At 44.1% G+C, this 18,469-nt stretch overlaps 1 protein-coding gene across 1 annotated transcript in view; it reads right to left on the reverse strand.

Moving 5' to 3' along the window:
- Window positions 1-6,145: 6,145 nt before the first annotated feature.
- The window catches only part of PMFBP1 (polyamine modulated factor 1 binding protein 1), a 52,964-nt gene continuing 40,640 nt past the window's right edge, over window positions 6,146-18,469 (reverse strand). The window contains exons 12-20 of the mRNA XM_030924387.1: window positions 17,615-17,782; window positions 17,206-17,343; window positions 12,937-13,101; window positions 12,206-12,373; window positions 11,732-11,899; window positions 10,496-10,599; window positions 9,889-9,963; window positions 6,905-7,143; window positions 6,146-6,402 (exon numbers count right to left, since the gene is read on the reverse strand). Coding sequence (XP_030780247.1) covers window positions 6,386-6,402; window positions 6,905-7,143; window positions 9,889-9,963; window positions 10,496-10,599; window positions 11,732-11,899; window positions 12,206-12,373; window positions 12,937-13,101; window positions 17,206-17,343; window positions 17,615-17,782 — 1,242 coding nt within the window. The 3' untranslated portion in view covers window positions 6,146-6,385. The remainder of the gene's footprint in view (window positions 6,403-6,904; window positions 7,144-9,888; window positions 9,964-10,495; window positions 10,600-11,731; window positions 11,900-12,205; window positions 12,374-12,936; window positions 13,102-17,205; window positions 17,344-17,614; window positions 17,783-18,469) is intronic.

An 18,469-nucleotide genomic window follows, 5' to 3' on the forward strand; every position in this document is an offset into this window, starting at 1 on the left:
AGGGGAGGGGGGCAGAAGCCTGCCCTGACTTCCCTTGCATGGGTCGTCCTGGATCCACCCTTGTTTCTGCACAAGGCAGGCCGAGCTCTGAGGGTGCCCAGCTGCTCCTGAGACTGGGGGGCAATGGCAGGTCCGCCTTGATGGCCAGGTCGTGGGAGGGAGATGAGCAGGAGTCCGCCCCACCCCAGCCTTCCCCGGCTTGGTTTGGCTGCTTGAAAGAGGTCCATGTGATTGCTCTGGATGGCAGAGGGTAAGGGTTGTCCATTGACTGAAAAACAGTGTAAAATGTTGCTTATTCATTTTCATGTAAAAGGTGACCCTTACACCAGAATCACTAGTCTTTTCTCTTTTTAAGCAGTCTCTTAAGTCTGCTGAGGTGGCTTTTTGGGTGTTTGGCCCTTTGCACTAACCATTGTCTCTATGTTGTGATTCCTCCGGGCCGGGCTTCTGCCAGGTGTGCTGGTTGGCAGGTTCTGTGTTGGGGTTGAGTCACAGACAGAATTGGGGCTCAGAAGCACCTTGATACCAGGCCAGTGCCGGCGTGAGCCCTGTGGTGCATGGCCTGCTGTGCTGTTCTGACCCCTTTCTCCCTCTGTTCCTGGGATTTGCATTTCCATGTTATAACTCAATAAATGTTAAAATGTAAGTCAATTTTATGGGTGAGCTCAGAGGCCTAGCTTTGCCAGCCAGCACCAGCTACCACCTCTACCTCCATTCTCCTTACCTCTAGCCCCCCTGGGGGAATGCAGGTGGAAATGGGCTTTTCAGGGCTCCGTAGTGAAGAGAGGGCTGCCAGCACTTTGCCTAGGAAGCCTTCTAATCTTGGCCCTACGTTGGAGGACTAGGAGAAGTTGGCTGATGTGTGACCTATTTACAGACTGAGGCAATGGAGTAGGAAAAAGATTGACGTTCCAGTTAACAGTTATTAATAAGCTGTGACCTTGGTCACAAACTCACTAAGTCCCTTAGATTAAAAAAATAAGGTCAGAGAGGCTATTAAAACAGTGGGTCCAACTCAACCTTCTTATTTAAAAGCAAGGAACACCTGGTGAAGGATACTTGGTACATGTGGGCGCCACAAGAGGAATGGAGGGTCCCCTGCCCACAGCAGCTCCCCTTGAATCGGCTGCGGTACTGGAGCTTCTGCTCGAGGCTCTGTCTCTTCTTGTGTTTCCAGAATTTTTTTTAAATTACTGACCCTTTCCATTCATATCTTCCTTAAAGTTCCTTCCAGCTTTAATATTCTGATTCTGTCTTTTCTTCAGATGGCAACTGATTGTTTTTTTAGAGGTACAAAAGCATACCTATGACAACAGCATGGTCTCTAACTAGCACCATGGCCCTGCAGTGGACTCTTGAGTCTGGCCAACACTTGTTATTTTCTGTATTTTTTTAGTGTAGCCATCCTAATGGCTGCTATCTCACTGCAGTTTTGATTTGCATTTCCCTAATAATTAGTGGTATTGAGCATCTTTTCATGTGCTTATTATTGGCCATTTGTTTATCTTCTTTGGAGAAATGTCTCAAGTCCTCTTCCCATTTTTTTTTTTTTTTTGCATTGGTAGCTTTTTTTAAATTTTAAATTTCAACTTTTATTTTAGATACAGAGGGTACATGTGCAGGTTCGTTACATGGGTATAGTGTGTGATGTGGAGGTTTGGGGTATGGATCTCATCACCCAGGGAGTGAGCATAGTTCCCAACAGGTATTTTTTCAACCCATTTCCCTCTCTCTACTCCCCCAAACCAAGTAGTCCATAGTGTTTATTGTTCCTATGTTTATGTCCCCGTGTGCTCAATGTTTAGCTCCCACTTACAAGTGAGAAGAGGTAGTATTTGATTTTCTGTTCCTGCATGAATTAGCTTAGGATTATGGCCTCCAGCTGCATCCATGTTGTTTCAAGGGACATGATTTCATTCTTTTCCATGGTTGCGTAGTACACCATGGTGTGTGTGTACCACATTTCCTTTATCCAGTCCACCACTGCTGGGCACCTAGGTTGATTCCATGTCTTTGCTATTGTGAATAGTGCAGCAATGAACATGTGAGTGCATGTGTCTTTTTGGTAGAATGATTTATTTTCCTTTGGGTGTACACCTACTCATGGGATTGCTGGGTCGAATGGTAGGTCGGTTTTAAGTTATATGAGAAACCTTCAAATCTTTTTTCACAGTGGCTGAACTAATTTACATTCTCACCAGCAGTATATAAGCATTGCCTTTTCTCACCAGCCTTGCCAGCATCTGTTATTTTTTGACATTTTAGTAATAGCCATTCTGACTGGTGTGAAATAGTATTTCATTGTGGTTTTGATTTGCATTTCTCTGATGATTAGTGATGAGCATTTTTTCATATGTTCGTTGGCTGCTTGTATGTCTTCTTTTGAGAAGTGTCTGTTCATGTCCTTTACCCATTTTTAATGGGGTTATTTGTTTTTTACTTGATTTAAGTTCCTTATAGATTCTAGATATTAGGCCTTTGTCAGCTGCATAGTTTGTGACTATTTTCTCCCACTCTGTAGGTTGTTTATTCTGCTGATAGTTTCTTTTGCTGTATAGAAGCTCTTTAGTTTATTAGGTCCCTCCTACCAATTTTTGTTTTTGTTGCAATTGTTTTTGCTGACTTAGCCAAAAATTCTTGGCCAAGGTGGATGTCAAGAACGATTTTTTTTTTTTTTGAGACGGAGTCTTGGTCTGTTGCCAGGCTGGAGTGCAGTGGCTTGATCTCGGCTCACTGCAACCTCCACCTCCTGGGTTTAAGCGATTCTCCTGCCTCAGCCTCCCAAGTAGCTGGGACTACAGATGAGCGCCACCACGCCCAGCTAACATTTGTATTTTTACTAGAGACGGGGTTTCACTATATTGGCCAGGATGGTCTTGATCTGTTGACCTCGTGATCTGCCTGCCTCAGCCTCCCAAAGTGCTGGGATTACAGGTGTGAGCCACCACACCTGACCTGATAACGATTTCTTTTTGTTTTTCTTTTTTTTTTTTTTTGAGTAGGAGTCTTGCTCTGTCACCAGGCTGGAGTGCAGTGGCGCGATCTCGGCTCAATGAAAGCTCCGCCTCCCAGGTTCACGCCATTCTCCTGCCTCAGCCTCCCTAGTAGCTGGGACTACAGGCACCCGCCACCATGCCCAGCTAATTTTTTTTTCTACTAGTAGAGACAGGGTTTCACCATGTTAGCCAGGATGGTCTTGATCTCCTGACCTCGTGATCTGCCCGCCTCGGCCTCCCAAAGTGCTGGGATTACAGGCGGTAACGATTTCTATAGTTTGAGGTCTTGCATTTAAATCTTTAATCCATCTGGAGTTAATTTTTGTGTATGGTGAAAGATAGGGGTCCAGTTTCATTCTTCGGCATATGCTCCGCCCGTTTTCAAACTGGGTCGTTTGTTTTCTTGAGTTTTAGGAGTTCTCTATATATTCTGGATATTAGCATCAGAGATATGATTTGGAAATATTTTCTCCTATTCTGTGGGTTGCCTTTTTACTCTGTTGGTATTGCTTTTGATGCACAAAATGTTTAAAGTTTTCATGATGTCTAATTTGTCTATTATTTCTTTTGGTGCCTGTGCCTTTGGTGTTATACCCAGGAAATCACTGCCAAATCCAATGTCATGAAGGGTTTGTTCTATATTTTCTTCTATAAGTTTTATAGTTTTAGTGGCTACATTTAGGTCTGTGATTCATTTTGAGTTAATTTTTGTATATGGTATTAGGTAAGAGCACAGCCTTATTCTTTTGCATGCAAATATTGTTTTCCCAGCACCATTTGTTGGAAAACAAAATCAAAAACTATCCTTTCCCCATTTCATAGTCTCAGCATCCTTGTCAAAATGATTTGACCACATATGTGAGGGTTTATTTCTGAGATTCTTCCTAGTCTATTCCACGGGTCTGTATGTCTGTCTTTTGATTTATGTGGCAGTACCACACTATTTTGATTACTGCAGGTTTGTAGTAAGTTTTGAAATCAGTAAGTTCTTCAGCTTTGTTCTTCTTTTTTGAGACTGTTTTGGCTATTGGGATCCCTTAAGATTCCATGTGAGTTTTAGGTTGAGTTTTCCTATTTCTGCAAAAAAAAAAAAAAATAATAATAATAATAATTGGGATTTTGACAGAGATTACATTGAAACTGTAGATCACCTTACGTATATTGACATCTATTAAGTCTTTCAATCCATGAACATGGGATGTGTTTCTGTTTATGTCTTCTTTAATTTCTCTCAGTAATGTTTTACAGTTTTCATTGTACAAGTCTTTTACTGCCTTGGTTAATTCCCAAGTATTTGTTTATTTTTGATGCTATTATAAATGAAGTGAAATTATTTTTATAATTTCCTTTTCAGATTATTAATTGTTGTTATATAAACCTGCAGTTCGTTTTTGTGTGTTGACTTTGTATCCTGTTACTTTGCTGAATTCATTATTAGTTCTACCAGGCTTTTTTTGGGAGGGGAGGTGGTCTGTAGAGTCTTTAGGGTTTTTTACATATAAGATCTGTGAACAGAGATAATTTTACTTCTTCCTTTCCAATTTGAATCCTTTTTCTTTCTTTTTCTTGCCTAATTGCTCTGGCTAGAACTGCCAGTACAATGCTGAATAGAAGTGGCAAAGTAGGTGTTCTTGCCTATTCCTTATCTTAGAGGAAAAGCTTTTAGTTTTTCACCATTGAGTATGATGTTTGTTCTGGGTTTTTCATATGTGGTTTTATTATGCTGAGGTAGTTTCCTTCTAATCTTCATTTATTGAGTACTTTTTAAAAAAATTCATGGAAGAGTGTTGTTGTAACCATTTCTTTTTATCATCAGCTGTTCGAACTACTTTTTAGGAACTCAATTCCTTGGTTATTTCTTACCAAATTATAGGCAGGCAACACTCAGTTTCCCTGCCCTTCCTCCTGTCTTCAGAGAAACTGCAGTTCTCTAAGTCCATCCCCTGTACTCCGCCAGGTCTTCTGCCTGGCTGGGCTGTCAAAGTCAGATGGCTGGGTAATATGTCGATGTTTTTCTGGCTCTGCCACCAATTAGCTCTCCATAACTGACTACCTGCTTTGCTCTGGTGTAATCACTCCACAGGAAGTGAAAGATAACTTGGGAAAGATGCACAACATTAAAAGAAACCAGAGATTGTCATTTTGGCCAACATATATGAAATATTTTGGTAAATTAGAGAGATAAAATCCCTTTTTAGTAGACTAGGCTGGGGATTTTAATGGCATTGAACTTTTGTTTGAATAAAGTAAGCCACAGGCTAGATTAGTACTAGATTTTTCAATCTTTGTTTTCTCTAGAAAATAAACCCATATTCTAAACCACATGAGGGAACATAGTTCAAAGAGCTTAAACAGACAACAACTATCGTAACAGAAACTACCAGAGATGCCGTCACTCCTAGCTCACACTGCATTTCTGGAACTGCCCTTCCCAAGTCCTATCAGGGGCATCCTATGTAACTTGTTAGTGTTCCTATTAGCAGGGAATTTTCTTGACCTTTATTAGGCCCAGGAAGAATATTGAAGAATCATTGCTAACCAGTGGGTTTCTTCCTTCACTTTTACTGCCCCCCTCAGAAGTATAAGATCTTTCATTTCTTTCTCTTATATCAATATTACACTGGTAGTGAGTTGTCTCCACTTCCTATAGACTAGAAATATAAATTCTAGACATGTACTCAGTTTAACAAAATCCTACCAGAATAAAATATTAGCTGTCCTTGGAGTTTGTCATAATGGAATTTCACTTGTATTGAGGTGGCTGGGGAGGAAAACACAATTGTTAGAAGGAGGAATGGAATGTGGAGCTCGGGGCGGGGGCAGGTGGTGTGCTCTTGCTCCCCCATTTGAAAAATACAGCCCTTATTGCTCTTCCTTTCTTTGGGGTCTCAGGATTACTTCCTTTTTGGAGTTCTTAGACTTTTTCTTTTTAAGTTTCAGATAGTAATGGAAAGAAAATAAAAAAGGCACTACTTATCACTTTTGTTAGTTTAAAAACGAATCCAGAAGCTTGCATTGGGGATTATGGCTTCCCCGTATATGGAAGAGACCAATATCTCTTAGAATCCAGAGAAAAACAGGATGAACATGTTGCTGGGGGATTGCAGGGCAGAAATGTCTGCAAGACACCAAGAGCTCACCACAACCGCTGTGCTCATGCTCATGTCTTTATTTCATATTTGGGCCTGGAGATGGACGTCTGCTTCTAAAGCTCACTCCATGGCAGGAAGTGGCCAAAACTCAATGAACGTTAGTGTCTTGCAAAATAGGCTGGGACCATGATATATTCCCGTAAGAGCTGATCCAGGTCAAGAGAGAGGGAGGGCTGGGAACTCACTGTCCTCGGAAGAAACACGCGTGGAAATGCTGCTCATGGCTAGATGTGGATTCTAGCAATACGAGGAACCTGAGGGAACAGGGAGGAAATGAGAGTTTTGATTTGAGGAGAAATTAACCAGGTGATTCCTCAAGGACTGGCCGCATGGCCAGGCAGCTCTGCCTGGTGACTGCCGCAGGTGACTTCTTGCCTCTGGGGTAACGGAGTTTACAGGTGGCAGGAAAGGTGGCTGTGGACCCAGGCTGGGTAGGTGGCTGGGGTGCTCTTACAGGGTTTCCAGATGTAGAAGGAAGATGCCTCTACTACCTGTTCCCTAAAACCGGTCTGGGTCAGGGGAAGGGACAGGTCTGAGATGGAGGCACTTGGGTATGCTTCAGATGTTCTTAGATCAGAAGGGGTCTTAATTTGCCTCCTGCCTTTACAGATGTGAAAACAACAATCTTTGGTCCCAAGTAGCTAAGAAAATGACTTGAGGTCACAAAAGGCCTATTTTCTTCTTCCTACTTGAATTCTCAATCCAGTGATTTAAAGAAAAAAACACACTTATTTTATTGACAAATGGCAGACGTACCCAGGCAATGGGGAATCCCGATGTACTTGGTGAGGTCCATTCTTTGACCCACGTCCTGGGGCAACCCCTTCCAGCCCAAGGCGCCGCACACTTTCCCTCTCTGTGTGGACTCCATTTTGCTTGGGCCTAGGGCTTTGGTGCATAGCCTTGTGTTCTCAGCTTTCGTCTTCTTATCTTCTATTTCCTTCTTCAGCTTCTTGTTTTCCTGCTGCAGGTGGACCATTACATTGTGGAGGTGGCTGTGGGAAGAAGAGGAAGGATGGGTTGTGTTGGGGCTGCTGGTTCTGCTTGGTTCCCTGCTAGAAAGGACAGATAAAGGTGTCACAGGGAAGACAGCACAGACACCCACGTCTGTTCAGAGCAGGGCTGTTACATGTGCTCTGTAGAAATGGAGGCCTACATGTGTACTGTGGAAGAAGCCCAGGCCTGGGGTCTGAGTAGACCAGGAGCTGGTACTCCTGCCCAACTCTGCCAATTCTGGGCCTGTTTTCTTATCTGTCAGATGGGGACAGTCAGGCCTGGCCTGACTGCTGGGGTTCATATGAGGATCTGGTTTGATAAATGATAGAAATTTGACTTGAAGAACCAGATAGGGACAACTGTGATCAGGTGTCCTCGGGTTCTCATGGCCGTGCCTTGGAAACACTCTCACCCAGCACCAATGCCAAAGCCCGTATTCTCTCTACTTCCCTTTGCTGAAGAGTCAGGAGCACAGGAGATCCTAGCTCTGTCAAGAACTTGGGCAAGTTACTTATCCCCATTTTACAGATGAGGAAATGGAGGCTGCCATGCAGAGGAGGGGAAAGATAATTTAGCACATTTCCTATGCCTCAATAAATGGCAACTTGTATTATCACTGTTGTGTGTCTCCAAATGAATGTTGAGGGCAGTGGGTGAAAGTGGGCTCTGAAACCAGACTTCCCACGTTGGAATTGTGACTCTGCCACTTACTAGTTTTGAGACCAGGGGCAAGTTACTTAGTTTCCCAGGTCCTCTCTTTCCTCATCCATAAATGGGGTTCATGACTATACTGAATGCAGGAGGTCTTATGAAGATGAAATGAGCTCATACGTGTTAACACTTAGATAGTACCTCACACACAGCAAAAATATGTATTAGTTGAGCCACTATTATCATTAAAAGATGCTTTTCTTTCAAATAAGAACAGGAAAACTCAAGAGTGAGTTCTTTGTAAAAGAGAACTTCCTGGACTTGGCACAACAGAAGAAAAAGACTGAAGTTTTCTGTTACCTTCAGTCTGACAACTTTTCTTTTAGTTACACCCTAGTAAAAAGTTTCATGCTCTTTTCTAGAGGAAATCAAGTAGAGAATTCATCCTCAACCTCTTCTCTGGGCAATATGCTCTACCCTTTTCCTCTCTACAAAGCTGGCCAACCTTGAGGACGCCTCTTTCCCCACCCCTCAGCGCCTCATTCCCAGTGCCGCTGGGTCTGGAGAGGGGGTCTCAGCAGTGCCCTCCTTCCCTGGCTCTCTGGGCCCCTCCTGTCAGCATCTTGAAAGCCTTCAATATCCCATCCACGTCCTGGTTTCTCAATTCCTTGGCCTCCTTATTCCAAAGGTCTCAGCCTTCTCTTGAACTCAGCCATGTACCCAAGGCCAAAGCCTAGAATAGGGCTTTCCACCTGGGGTGCCACGAATGGATTCCAGGTGTTTGGAGATGCCCACAGCCCTAGGGGCAAGGCTCTGGGGCAGCCACTGCTTGGTCAGCTTATCACAAGTATGCCAAACAAATGTGGTTATTTTTACCCTTCTTTTTTAGAGATGGGGTCTCATTCTGTCACCTATGCCAGAGTGCAGTGGTGTGAACATAGGTCACTGCAGCCTCAACCTCTTGGGCTCAAGCAATCCTCCCGCCCCAGCCTCCCGATTAGCTGGGACTATAGGTGTGCACCACCACGCCTGGCTAGGCTAATTCTTAATTTTTTTTTGTAGAGGCAGGGCCTTGCTGTCACCCAGGATAGTCTTAAACTCCTGGCCTCAAGTGATCCTAAACTGTGGTCATTTTCTTTTTCACTTTTATTTTATTTTCACTTTTGTTAGGTTCAGGGTACATGTTACATCAGCAAGCTCATGTCACAGGAGTTTGTTGTACAGATTATTTCATCACCCAGGAATTAAGCCCAGTACCCAATAGTTATCTTTTCTGCTCCTCTCCCTCCTCCCACCCTCTCCCAGCTCTCACTTACAAGTGAGAACATGTGGTTTTTGGTTTTCTATTCCTGTGTCAGTTTGCTAAGGATAATAGCCTCTAGCTCCATCCATGTTTCCACAAAGACATGATCTCATTCTTTTTGATAGCTGCACAGTATCCATGGTGTTATGTAAGGTATTGTCGTTTTCTAAGTGTTCCCTGAGGAAAGGATGGGAAGCGCTGTCCTAAGGCTTGTGGTTAGTTGTTACTTTGCCACCTCCAAAATCTCAGTTTTAGATCTTCATACCTTCACCTCCATTCTCAAACTGGTAACACTCCTCGCATACCTCCCTCTTAATGGACCCAGCTTTGACCATGAGGGGAAGTAAGACCACAGGCCCCCAGATGACCAGGTGGAACAGAAGGGCTTCTCCAACCTGGCCTGCTCACTTGATGATTTCACGAAGAGATGTTCCTTGTTTGTGCCTTCACTTGGGATCTGTTAGAGCAGCTCAGCCCCTGCCCTAACTAATCCAGTCTGCCTTTCACTGCCTGTTCCCTGCTTAGCACCCTTGACCTCTGAGAACCATGAGAGCAGGAAGGAACAAAAAGACCACTAAACTCCCTTTGGATTTTTGGTGAGAGAACTAAGGCTCTGAGAGGTCAAGTGATATGCCCAAGGTGACACAGATGCAGATTCGGGACCTGGAGGTCTTTCCGAAGCACTTTCCTGGGCTGATCCCCCTATCAAGGGCTAAAGCCAGCCCTGGCTCCCTGCTGACCCTTCCAGTCAGCTCCCAGGAAGCAGCCGGGGTAGTGTAAGATGACTTACTCCTTTTCACCACTCAGCTTGGCGATGTATTTCACCTGCTCTCGGAGCTTGTTTCCCAGTTTCTCATTGGCGACCCTGTAATAAAATCACAGGAGAAAAGAGTGGCCAGTTGCCAGCCTCCTGTGAGCAAGGGTGCAGGGGCTGAATGGGACGCTGGGTTCTCAGCAAGATGGCAGCTGCATCCCAGGCCCCCCATGCATCACCCTGTCCCCAGAGTTGGGGCCTTCCTAGCACCTGGGCATTCAGTGGACTCTCTGAACTCAACTCCTATGCAAAATCCCTGTCAGCCCAGGTGAGTTCAAGGGAATGAGTTCAAGAGGGCCAGGCAGTGAAGCTGGATCCTGGGACGGGAGGAGGACATCTGAGCCACAGCAAAGCAGTCCTTCCTTCTTGCTGCTGCTGTTTCCAGGTCAGCAGCGCTCTCCAAACCTGCCTGAAGGGTTGAGCCCTCCTCTCCATCTTATTCCCATCCCTTGGGTGTGGGCTGAGACTGGATCTGTTTTCCAGGAGTTCAGGGATGTGTGTGTGACTAATCTTTAGCACCCGTGTGGCTCCTCGGCTCAGTCCAGGCCTTGGACCCTGCCTTCCTTTTTCCTCTCATACTCACTTCTGCTGTTTCGCCCATTGCTCCAAGCTGGTCATAATCTGATCATTCTCTCGGTAGAGCCTACAGGTGTCTTTGGGTACAGACCGCTGGGGCAGGCAGCAGGGCTTGGGTACAAAAAGAAAACGAGACAGTCAGAGGTGGGAGCACAGGCCTGTCATCCCTCCTTCCGAGTCAGGCCTCTTCTGTCTTCCTGGGAAAAGAAAACTTGACTCCGCTGTCCAACCCACGGCCAGAGTTGTGGAGTTGCCACCAGGCCTCCCCCTCTGGCTGTGTGTGTGGCATCCCACACAAAGGTGACATTTCTGAGAAGGCACCATTTATAGCAGAGACACAGTAGATTCGTACGTTTATAATCCTGGTTTCCAGTGTGAAGGCATTAAAGTGACTCCTAAAAAAGAAGTATGCTAAGCCAATTTTCTAACAGATGGAAGAAAAACATCTGGAGGAAGAGGAGGAGATGCCTTCTTTCTCTCTCTCTTTCTCTCTCTTTTTTTTTTTTTTTTGACAGTCTTGCCCTGTCATTCAGGCTGGAGTGCAGTGGTGTGATCACAGCTCATGGCAGCTTAACTTCCCCCCGGCTCAAGCTATCCTCCCACTCAGCCTGCCGAGTAGCTGGGACCACAGGTGTAGGCCACCATGCCCAGCTAACATTTAAACTTATTGTAGAGATGAGGTCTTGCTGTGTTGCCCAGGCTGGTCTCAAACTCCTGGATTCAAGCGATCCTCCTGCCTTGGCCTCCCAAAACGTAGGGATTGCAGGTGTGAACCACTGTGCCTGGCCTAAGATGACTTCTTTGTAATTTGAGTAAAGGCCCAGTGACCACCTGAGCTGTCCTGTGGCCTCCTGCCATGAACTTCACTGCTCAGGGAGGTGGGCCTGGGACAAGCCCAGAAGGTCACTTAGCCCATTCTACTGTAGGGTCCAGGGCTGCCAAAAGTGTCAGGATGTACTCTGGAAGGGCACCCAGTGGACTAGGTCGGGGTAGCTGGTGTACCTGACAGTCTCTTCTCTAGAATGGGGCCTTCATTCTGCTCAGTATCTATCAACAAAGCCACAAGAACACGGGTGAGTTGAACCAGCAGCTGTGGCCCTTGCTTTGTGCTAAATGGAGGGGGTGACCTTTCCTTTGCTCCCAGGCTCCCCCACCCCCACCAAGGGCTGTCTGGCATTTGGGTGGCCATAGGATGTGCCTGAAGGTGCAGAGAGGAGGCACACAGAAGCTGAGGCATGCCCACCTCCTTATCGTCCTCAAGGAGGTTCTCTTTCAGGGCGGCCATCTCCTCCTGGAACTCCCTGAGCTGCTCCTCTTTGGCTGCCAGCATCTTGAGGTCATTCTGGTGTTGCTTCTGCCACTGCAGCACCTGACAGCTCATCTCTTCTAGCTTCTTGTCGAAGGCGTGCACCTACTCAGGGGAGCAAAGTGAGGAGGGGGACTCCAGCTGGCCTCCCTGACCCCAGGACCCACAACAAGGCTGGAGGGTGCTTCCTGGGCCTTGGGAGACGTGTTGGGGGTATTTTCTTCCCAGCAGCCAGCAGAGGGCACCCATGCTCCGATCTTTGCCGCCTCTGCCTGAAGTTCAGGGAGCCAAGAAAGTGGAGGGAACCTATCAGCCCAAGGGAACAGCTTTGTGCTAAATAATTCTGGATGCAAGAGGTGACCTTGTGGACCCCTACGAGGAAGGCAGCCCAAGCCCCGAGCAGCTCCTCACCTCCAGCTCACTCTCCTGGTGGAAGCCCTGCAGTTTTTTTAATTCCATATTGAGCTTTTTCATCCTTTCCTCATAAGCAATGATTTCCTCTTCCAGCTGAGCTTTCCTCTCTTGGGTCTGTGTCAAGCTTCGCTGCAGGCTCTTTGTCTCCGAGGTCACATGATTGAGCTTCCGGAAAAGACAAAGAGGACGAATGGCTATCAGAGCCTTTGGTCCTCTCTGCTGAGTCCTGAATGGAGGAGGGTTCCAGTCCCTTCCTGTCCTCTGCCCAGGGTGAAACAGATGGTCACACTGCTTAGTCTCCCAGAGGGGGGTGGGAAATGACAGTGGTTGGTTTTCTGTACCCTGCTTTCTCCTCCCTACCCACTCCCCTCATTTCTTCCTTTTCCAATCCCATGAATTGATGGGCCGGGCCATGATCAGCACAGGATGGGGCGTGAATTTCCCTGACAATCCAGACTTCGGGAAAACCTTGCCCCCGAGTCACCCAGGGGCAGAAAGGCTTGCCAGATTTGGCCTTGGTCTTTGGCCTCTTCCTCCGCCCTCCACCCAGCTCCAAGCCTCACAAAGAGGAAGCAGGCCTTCTCTGCACAGACATCCCAGCCCACATAAGGGTTTGTGATGGCCCCAGTGACAGTCAATAGGCAGGAAATTGGCTCCTGTGCCTCTCCCGCTACCTTGACATTTTCTTGCCTGAAAACAGGCCTGGAGACTAGAGGGTGTGGCCTCACCTTCTCGAGGGCTTGTGTCAGGTCGTCCTGGCAGGCGGCTGACTTCCGGGATAATGCATCATAGGCTTCTTTGGTGATGGTGGTCTGGAGATAGTGCTTCTCCTTCTGCAGAGCTTTGTCCAGCTGGGCCTGAAGGCTCATTAAGGACTCCTTCTGAAGGGCTATCTTTAGGGAGGGAGAGCAGAACTGTCAAGGTGCCAGCTCAGGGTCATAGAGGCATTCTCTGTGCCTATAGGAAAGGAACAAGAGCTAGGCTCTCTCCTGTCTGCAACAACCTGCAGAGTCTGTGTTAACACCCACATCTTCACTTCACCGTTGTAAAAGGTAGAGCTGTCTTTCCAGGCTCTTTTGCACCCCCCGGCCACATTTTCCTTTCTAGTTAGCATTTCCCTCAAACACCAGGAGTACCAGCCGTGCTGGGGCATGATATACCAAGTACACAAAAAAGTCCCTTTCACATACTCTGCAGTCTTTGATAAAGACCTGGAATCCGATTTGAGGTTAGTGAACATGATAACAACGTTTCCTTTGTGTTTTATGACTCACTTAGTTCCTGATGTAATTCACTAGACTTGATGTACCATGAAAGCAGGACTGTGCCTGTGTTTTGTTTCCTGCTGTTTCCCCATTGCTGTAACTCAGGGCATGGCACATGACAGAGGTTCAGGAAATGCTCAGAAATGGCCATTGTTCTATCACGTGAAATATTGCATTTTTGGAGTTAGGGATCAATTGATCAACATGTTAGGGAACATGTAGGTCTGGTAGAAGTGTGTTTAAAAACTGAAGTCTGTTTTCAACTTCGTAATGAGTATTCATGGTATAGTTAAAAGGAAGTTGAGGTCTGGAGTCAGAAAAATCTGGGTTGAGGTCCAGGTTCTATCATTTACTTATTTCTCCAGCCTCAGTTTCTGCTTCCACAAATTGAAATCATTTTGTTTCATGGAGTTTTTATGATGATCAAATGAGGTGATACATGTACAAAGGGCTTTCTTTTACTATACGACTATGAGTTATTGTCATAGACACACAGAGAAACTAGCCACCTTATATACTTTAAGTACAGGACAGATATCTGCTTCTGAGTCTGGAAGCTGGAGGGAGACTGCAGAAATTCATATGCCTGACTTGTATTCTTTGGTATTCTAGCACACCTGCATCCGAAAGTGGCCATGCACACAGAAACACATTCTTTTGGGTTTTCTTGTTTTATCTCCAGTAACTATTCAGTGCTTCAAGTTTATTACTTTTTCAGATACAATTTTGAGTACCTTTGGCCCTGGGAATTAGTGAGACGAAAAGTGGTAGATTGGACTTCTGACACTATATTTTACATGCCCTGGTGGTGAAACTATTCCTAGAGATGAAATAATTTGGTCTTCTGAAAACAGAAGTGAATCTTTTCTGGGGACTTCTGAAAAACATGGAGTCAGCAGGGTCTGCCCAGTAAACCAGAGGAATCACTGGAGAAACTATAATTCACTGTCAGTGCTTGATAAGTGATGGCTGAATGAGAAATGTCAGTATAGAGGTAAGACACTAAAACTGAGGATGGTGAAAAAAAAATGACAGTGAAGCTAGAAGCTAAAATGGAAGCTTTAAAAAATTTTGCTAACATGAGTGGTTTAGCTTGGAGAAAGATTCTAAAAATCTACATATAGAAATATGTGAATTATAGAATTCAAGAAGTTCTAGTAAAAGTTCTAATAAAATACCTACTCTCTCTGTTGTCAATGGTATTAGGTCTAGATGGTTTTAAAGGTGAATTTCATGAAGTCATCATTGATTCCTCACTTTCTCTCACATCCATTCCATCAGCTAGACTGGTGAATTCTAGCTAGACCTCCAAAACACATCTTGAATTTGCTCGCTTCCTTCTTCACTGATACCATTCTAGCCTGGACAGAAATAGCTTCCTAAATGGTCTCTTCACTTCCATACCTACCACTCCCTCCAATCCATTTCCACACAGTAGTCAAAGTTATATTTTGCAAACTTAGATCAAATCACCTCCCCTGTCCCTTTGAGGAAATCCATCAATGGCTTTCTGTTGCTTTTAGAATAAAACCCCAAATTTCTTAACAGAGGCCATAATGTCTGTCCCTGCTTCCTTTCTAATCTCATTCTATACCAACGTCTCCCTTGATCAATGCATTCCAATCATACTGATCTTATTTCACTTCTTAGAATGTGCCAAATGTTATATTAAAAGAATGAGACATGATGCACAATCAGGACTCATACTAGGAATGCAAGGGTAGGCCAAAATTGGGATCAATTACTTAATTTTATTCACCACATTATTTATTTAACTCATTTCCCATTTGCCCCAAGAATACTGCACTAGCAGTGAGCTGCAATTTTTTTCTTTCTAAATGGGAAATGGGTTAAGAAGGTTGATATAATCATCTCAATAATTTTTTTAAAAAAAGCATTTGATAAAATTCAGCATCCATATTAATAAAACTCTTAGTAATGTGAAACTGAAAAAAAATTGCTAAAGGCAGCAACAAGAAGGCTACAGGGAACATCATACTAAAACAGAGGCATTCCTTTAAGATTCAGAAAAAAAAAGCCTGCCAATACTGCTGCTGTTGAACATTAAACTGTAGGTACTGTCCAATGCAATAAGGCAAGAAAAATTAAGTAAATATAAATATTGCAAAGAGATATTAGAAAACTGTTGTTGCTTGCAAATAATATAATCATCTACTTAAAAAAAAAATCCATGAGAAGTAACTAAAAAAAATTACAACTTATAAGTGAGTTCAATAAAATGTCCAAATACAGACTGAATATGTAAAAAATAAATGAGCTTTCCTATTATTGACAGTAATTAATTTATAAAATACTGTGGAAATATTCTAGAATCAAAGAGATGAAAAAGATATCAAGGTATATTGCCTTGGCTTCAAATGGAAAATTTTCAAATTAAAATATGGAATATTAATGAAAGGAAGTACATTCTAGAAAAATAATCAAAGCTTCTTTCTAATGGTTATTTCAATTAATTAAGTTTTCCATATGTGAGGTATGTTTTTAAAAGTTGAAGATGCTTCTACACACACACACACACACACACACACACACACACACACACACATCCCTTAACTTCCTGATTCTCATTAAAGGTAATCTGAAATTATTGTTTTTACTTTCACATTTACTTGGTTATCTTTCTTTCGGCAAATATGACACTAGGTTCATACTAAACACGTAGGAATCTGAGTATCCCATATGTTCATGGAGGTTCCTTAGGGATCTCAGTGACTCAGACTTCAACTCTGGATCACACTCAAGGAGAGATTATTATCTCTGGAGGACAACTCTGAGAACAGTCAGTGCCTTAGGCCTGTGCTGTATAATATAGTAGCCACTAGCCACAGGAGGCTATTTACATTTAAATAAGCTTAACATTAATTACAATTACAAATTCAGTTCCTCAGTTATACCGGGGCTCTTTGATGCTAGAATATTTCCACAGTATTTTATAAATTAATTACTGTCAATAATAGGAAAGGGCTGCTTGGCCTTTCATTTGTAGCCCAAGAGACCATCTACCAAGGTGTTATATTTTTCTCTTGCCCAGAAAGGTGGAAAGGATTTAGCTGGAGAAAGGATGGCTGCTTATGATGAGGGAGAAACGGAAGAGGTGTTAGAACTGGATAATTCAGATTCAAATAGTGGTTCATCCCATCACTTGCTGGTCAGTGACTTTGGCCCTCCATCTTTCTTTCCTCTATCATGTCTCTCATGTTGGCTGTAGAGCAGATGGAAGCCATGTAAAGAGCTTAAGTGGATGATAAATAAATGATGACTGAATTCAAGCACAGTGCTTAGCATATGTCAGATGCTATTTACTCCTTTCTGTCATTTTTACTTGTGTAATGAAAAATAACTATCCCCCCTTTCATCTCCTTTTTGTGCTTCATGACAAGTTTTGGAAGTGTTCCCTAGCAGATTGCCCCCCGAAATGGATTCATTCAACTCTGGTCTAAAACGGAACATTGGAAGACTTGATGACAAAGCCCAAATAGCTTGGGGGCTCCACCAGATATGAGATGAGATCTTCCACATATGGAAGAAACATTTCTCTGGCTCAGCAACCAGGTGCCAACCGGGAGGGAAGTGGAGCTGCAGGTGGCCCGGGATCTGCAGTTGGCTGAGCAGTTAGCTGCATTTCTGTGTGGAGGAGAGGTGGGTACAGATTTCAGGTCAAGGGTCACCGGGTTCAAGTTCCTCACTCCTTTGGGGTTCCTGTCTACTCACCTCTTTATTCAAGTCTTGGATGACTTGCTGGCTGGTGTTGTATTTGTTGACAGAGGATTCCAGTTGTGTAGAACAACACTGTAACTCTGCTCGGAGATTCTCATTTTCTTCCTCCAACTTTCTGGAATTCTCTTTCAACTGTTCCCTCGTTAAAGAACAAAGCACAGCAAAGAGGTGTTAATCTCAGATAACTGTAAAAGCCCCACTCCATCCTCCCTCTCCCCCAGCTCTATCTCCACCCTGCGGGCACTCAGGCCTTCTCACTCCCCTCCTCGCTGGCCTTTCCCACTGTCCTTCCTGTCTTTCCTAAGGTCTGAGCATCCATTGCCTCTGCATCCCCCAAGGCCCGGCTGGGGTCATGTCCCACTCTGGATTCCTGACCCAGCTCTCCTGGGATTCTCCCACTCACCGTCTTGTCTTTCTTTTTAAATTCCTGCCGCAGAGCTTCAAGTTCTTCCTCCATCAGCTTCTCACGGTCTTTGCTTTTCTTCAACTGCTCCCGTTTGTCCTCCAGTAGCTTTGTGGCCTCCTGAAGATCATCTTCTAACTTGCATTTGGTGGATTCTTGCTCCCTGTGCTGAAAAAACAAAGACTGAGCTGAAAGACTGTCTTAGACTATATTATATTTGGGGGAAAAATACAGACAATTGCACACAGAGCATGGCTGGAATGAATAAGAAGACAATTCCTTAGTTATATAGCATACGTAAAATAAAAAGTTTCCTCTAATGTCTGTAATATTTTTTCTTTGTTCAGTCAGATATAGCAATTTATTTTATTTATTGATCCAATTCCTAAGCACCGCTTTCTTTCCCAATTTCTCACCAATTCTTCCCAAAGATTTGGAAGATTCCAAATCTTTATCAAAAACCTTTTTGAATGAAGTTTAAAAATCTTAGAAGAGCATAAAAAGAGTAATTCAGAGATCAAAGACTTTAAATTGACTGACAATTATCTCCTGCTGCTGGGCACTATTTAAAAAATAAATAAATTGACTGATAAGAATAGCTTTTGAATCCTAGAAAGAACAACATTGTTGTTTGATTAATTTTAAGGTTAACCATTGAAAATGCTTCTTACTGGTAATGGGAGCTGGTGCTGAGTGGCTGGCTTAGCATACTAACACAATTCTGGTCAATTAATTTGCATGGATTGGTAGTGACATCTTCCCAAATAATGACTGATATATTTAATCTTTCTCCTTTTTTTTGAGACAGGGTCTCTGTCACCTAGGCTGTAGTGCAGTGGTGAGATCATAGCTCAT

Source organism: Rhinopithecus roxellana, chromosome 20, assembly GCF_007565055.1.
Source record: "Rhinopithecus roxellana isolate Shanxi Qingling chromosome 20, ASM756505v1, whole genome shotgun sequence".
NCBI classification, from domain to species: Eukaryota; Metazoa; Chordata; class Mammalia; order Primates; family Cercopithecidae; genus Rhinopithecus; species Rhinopithecus roxellana.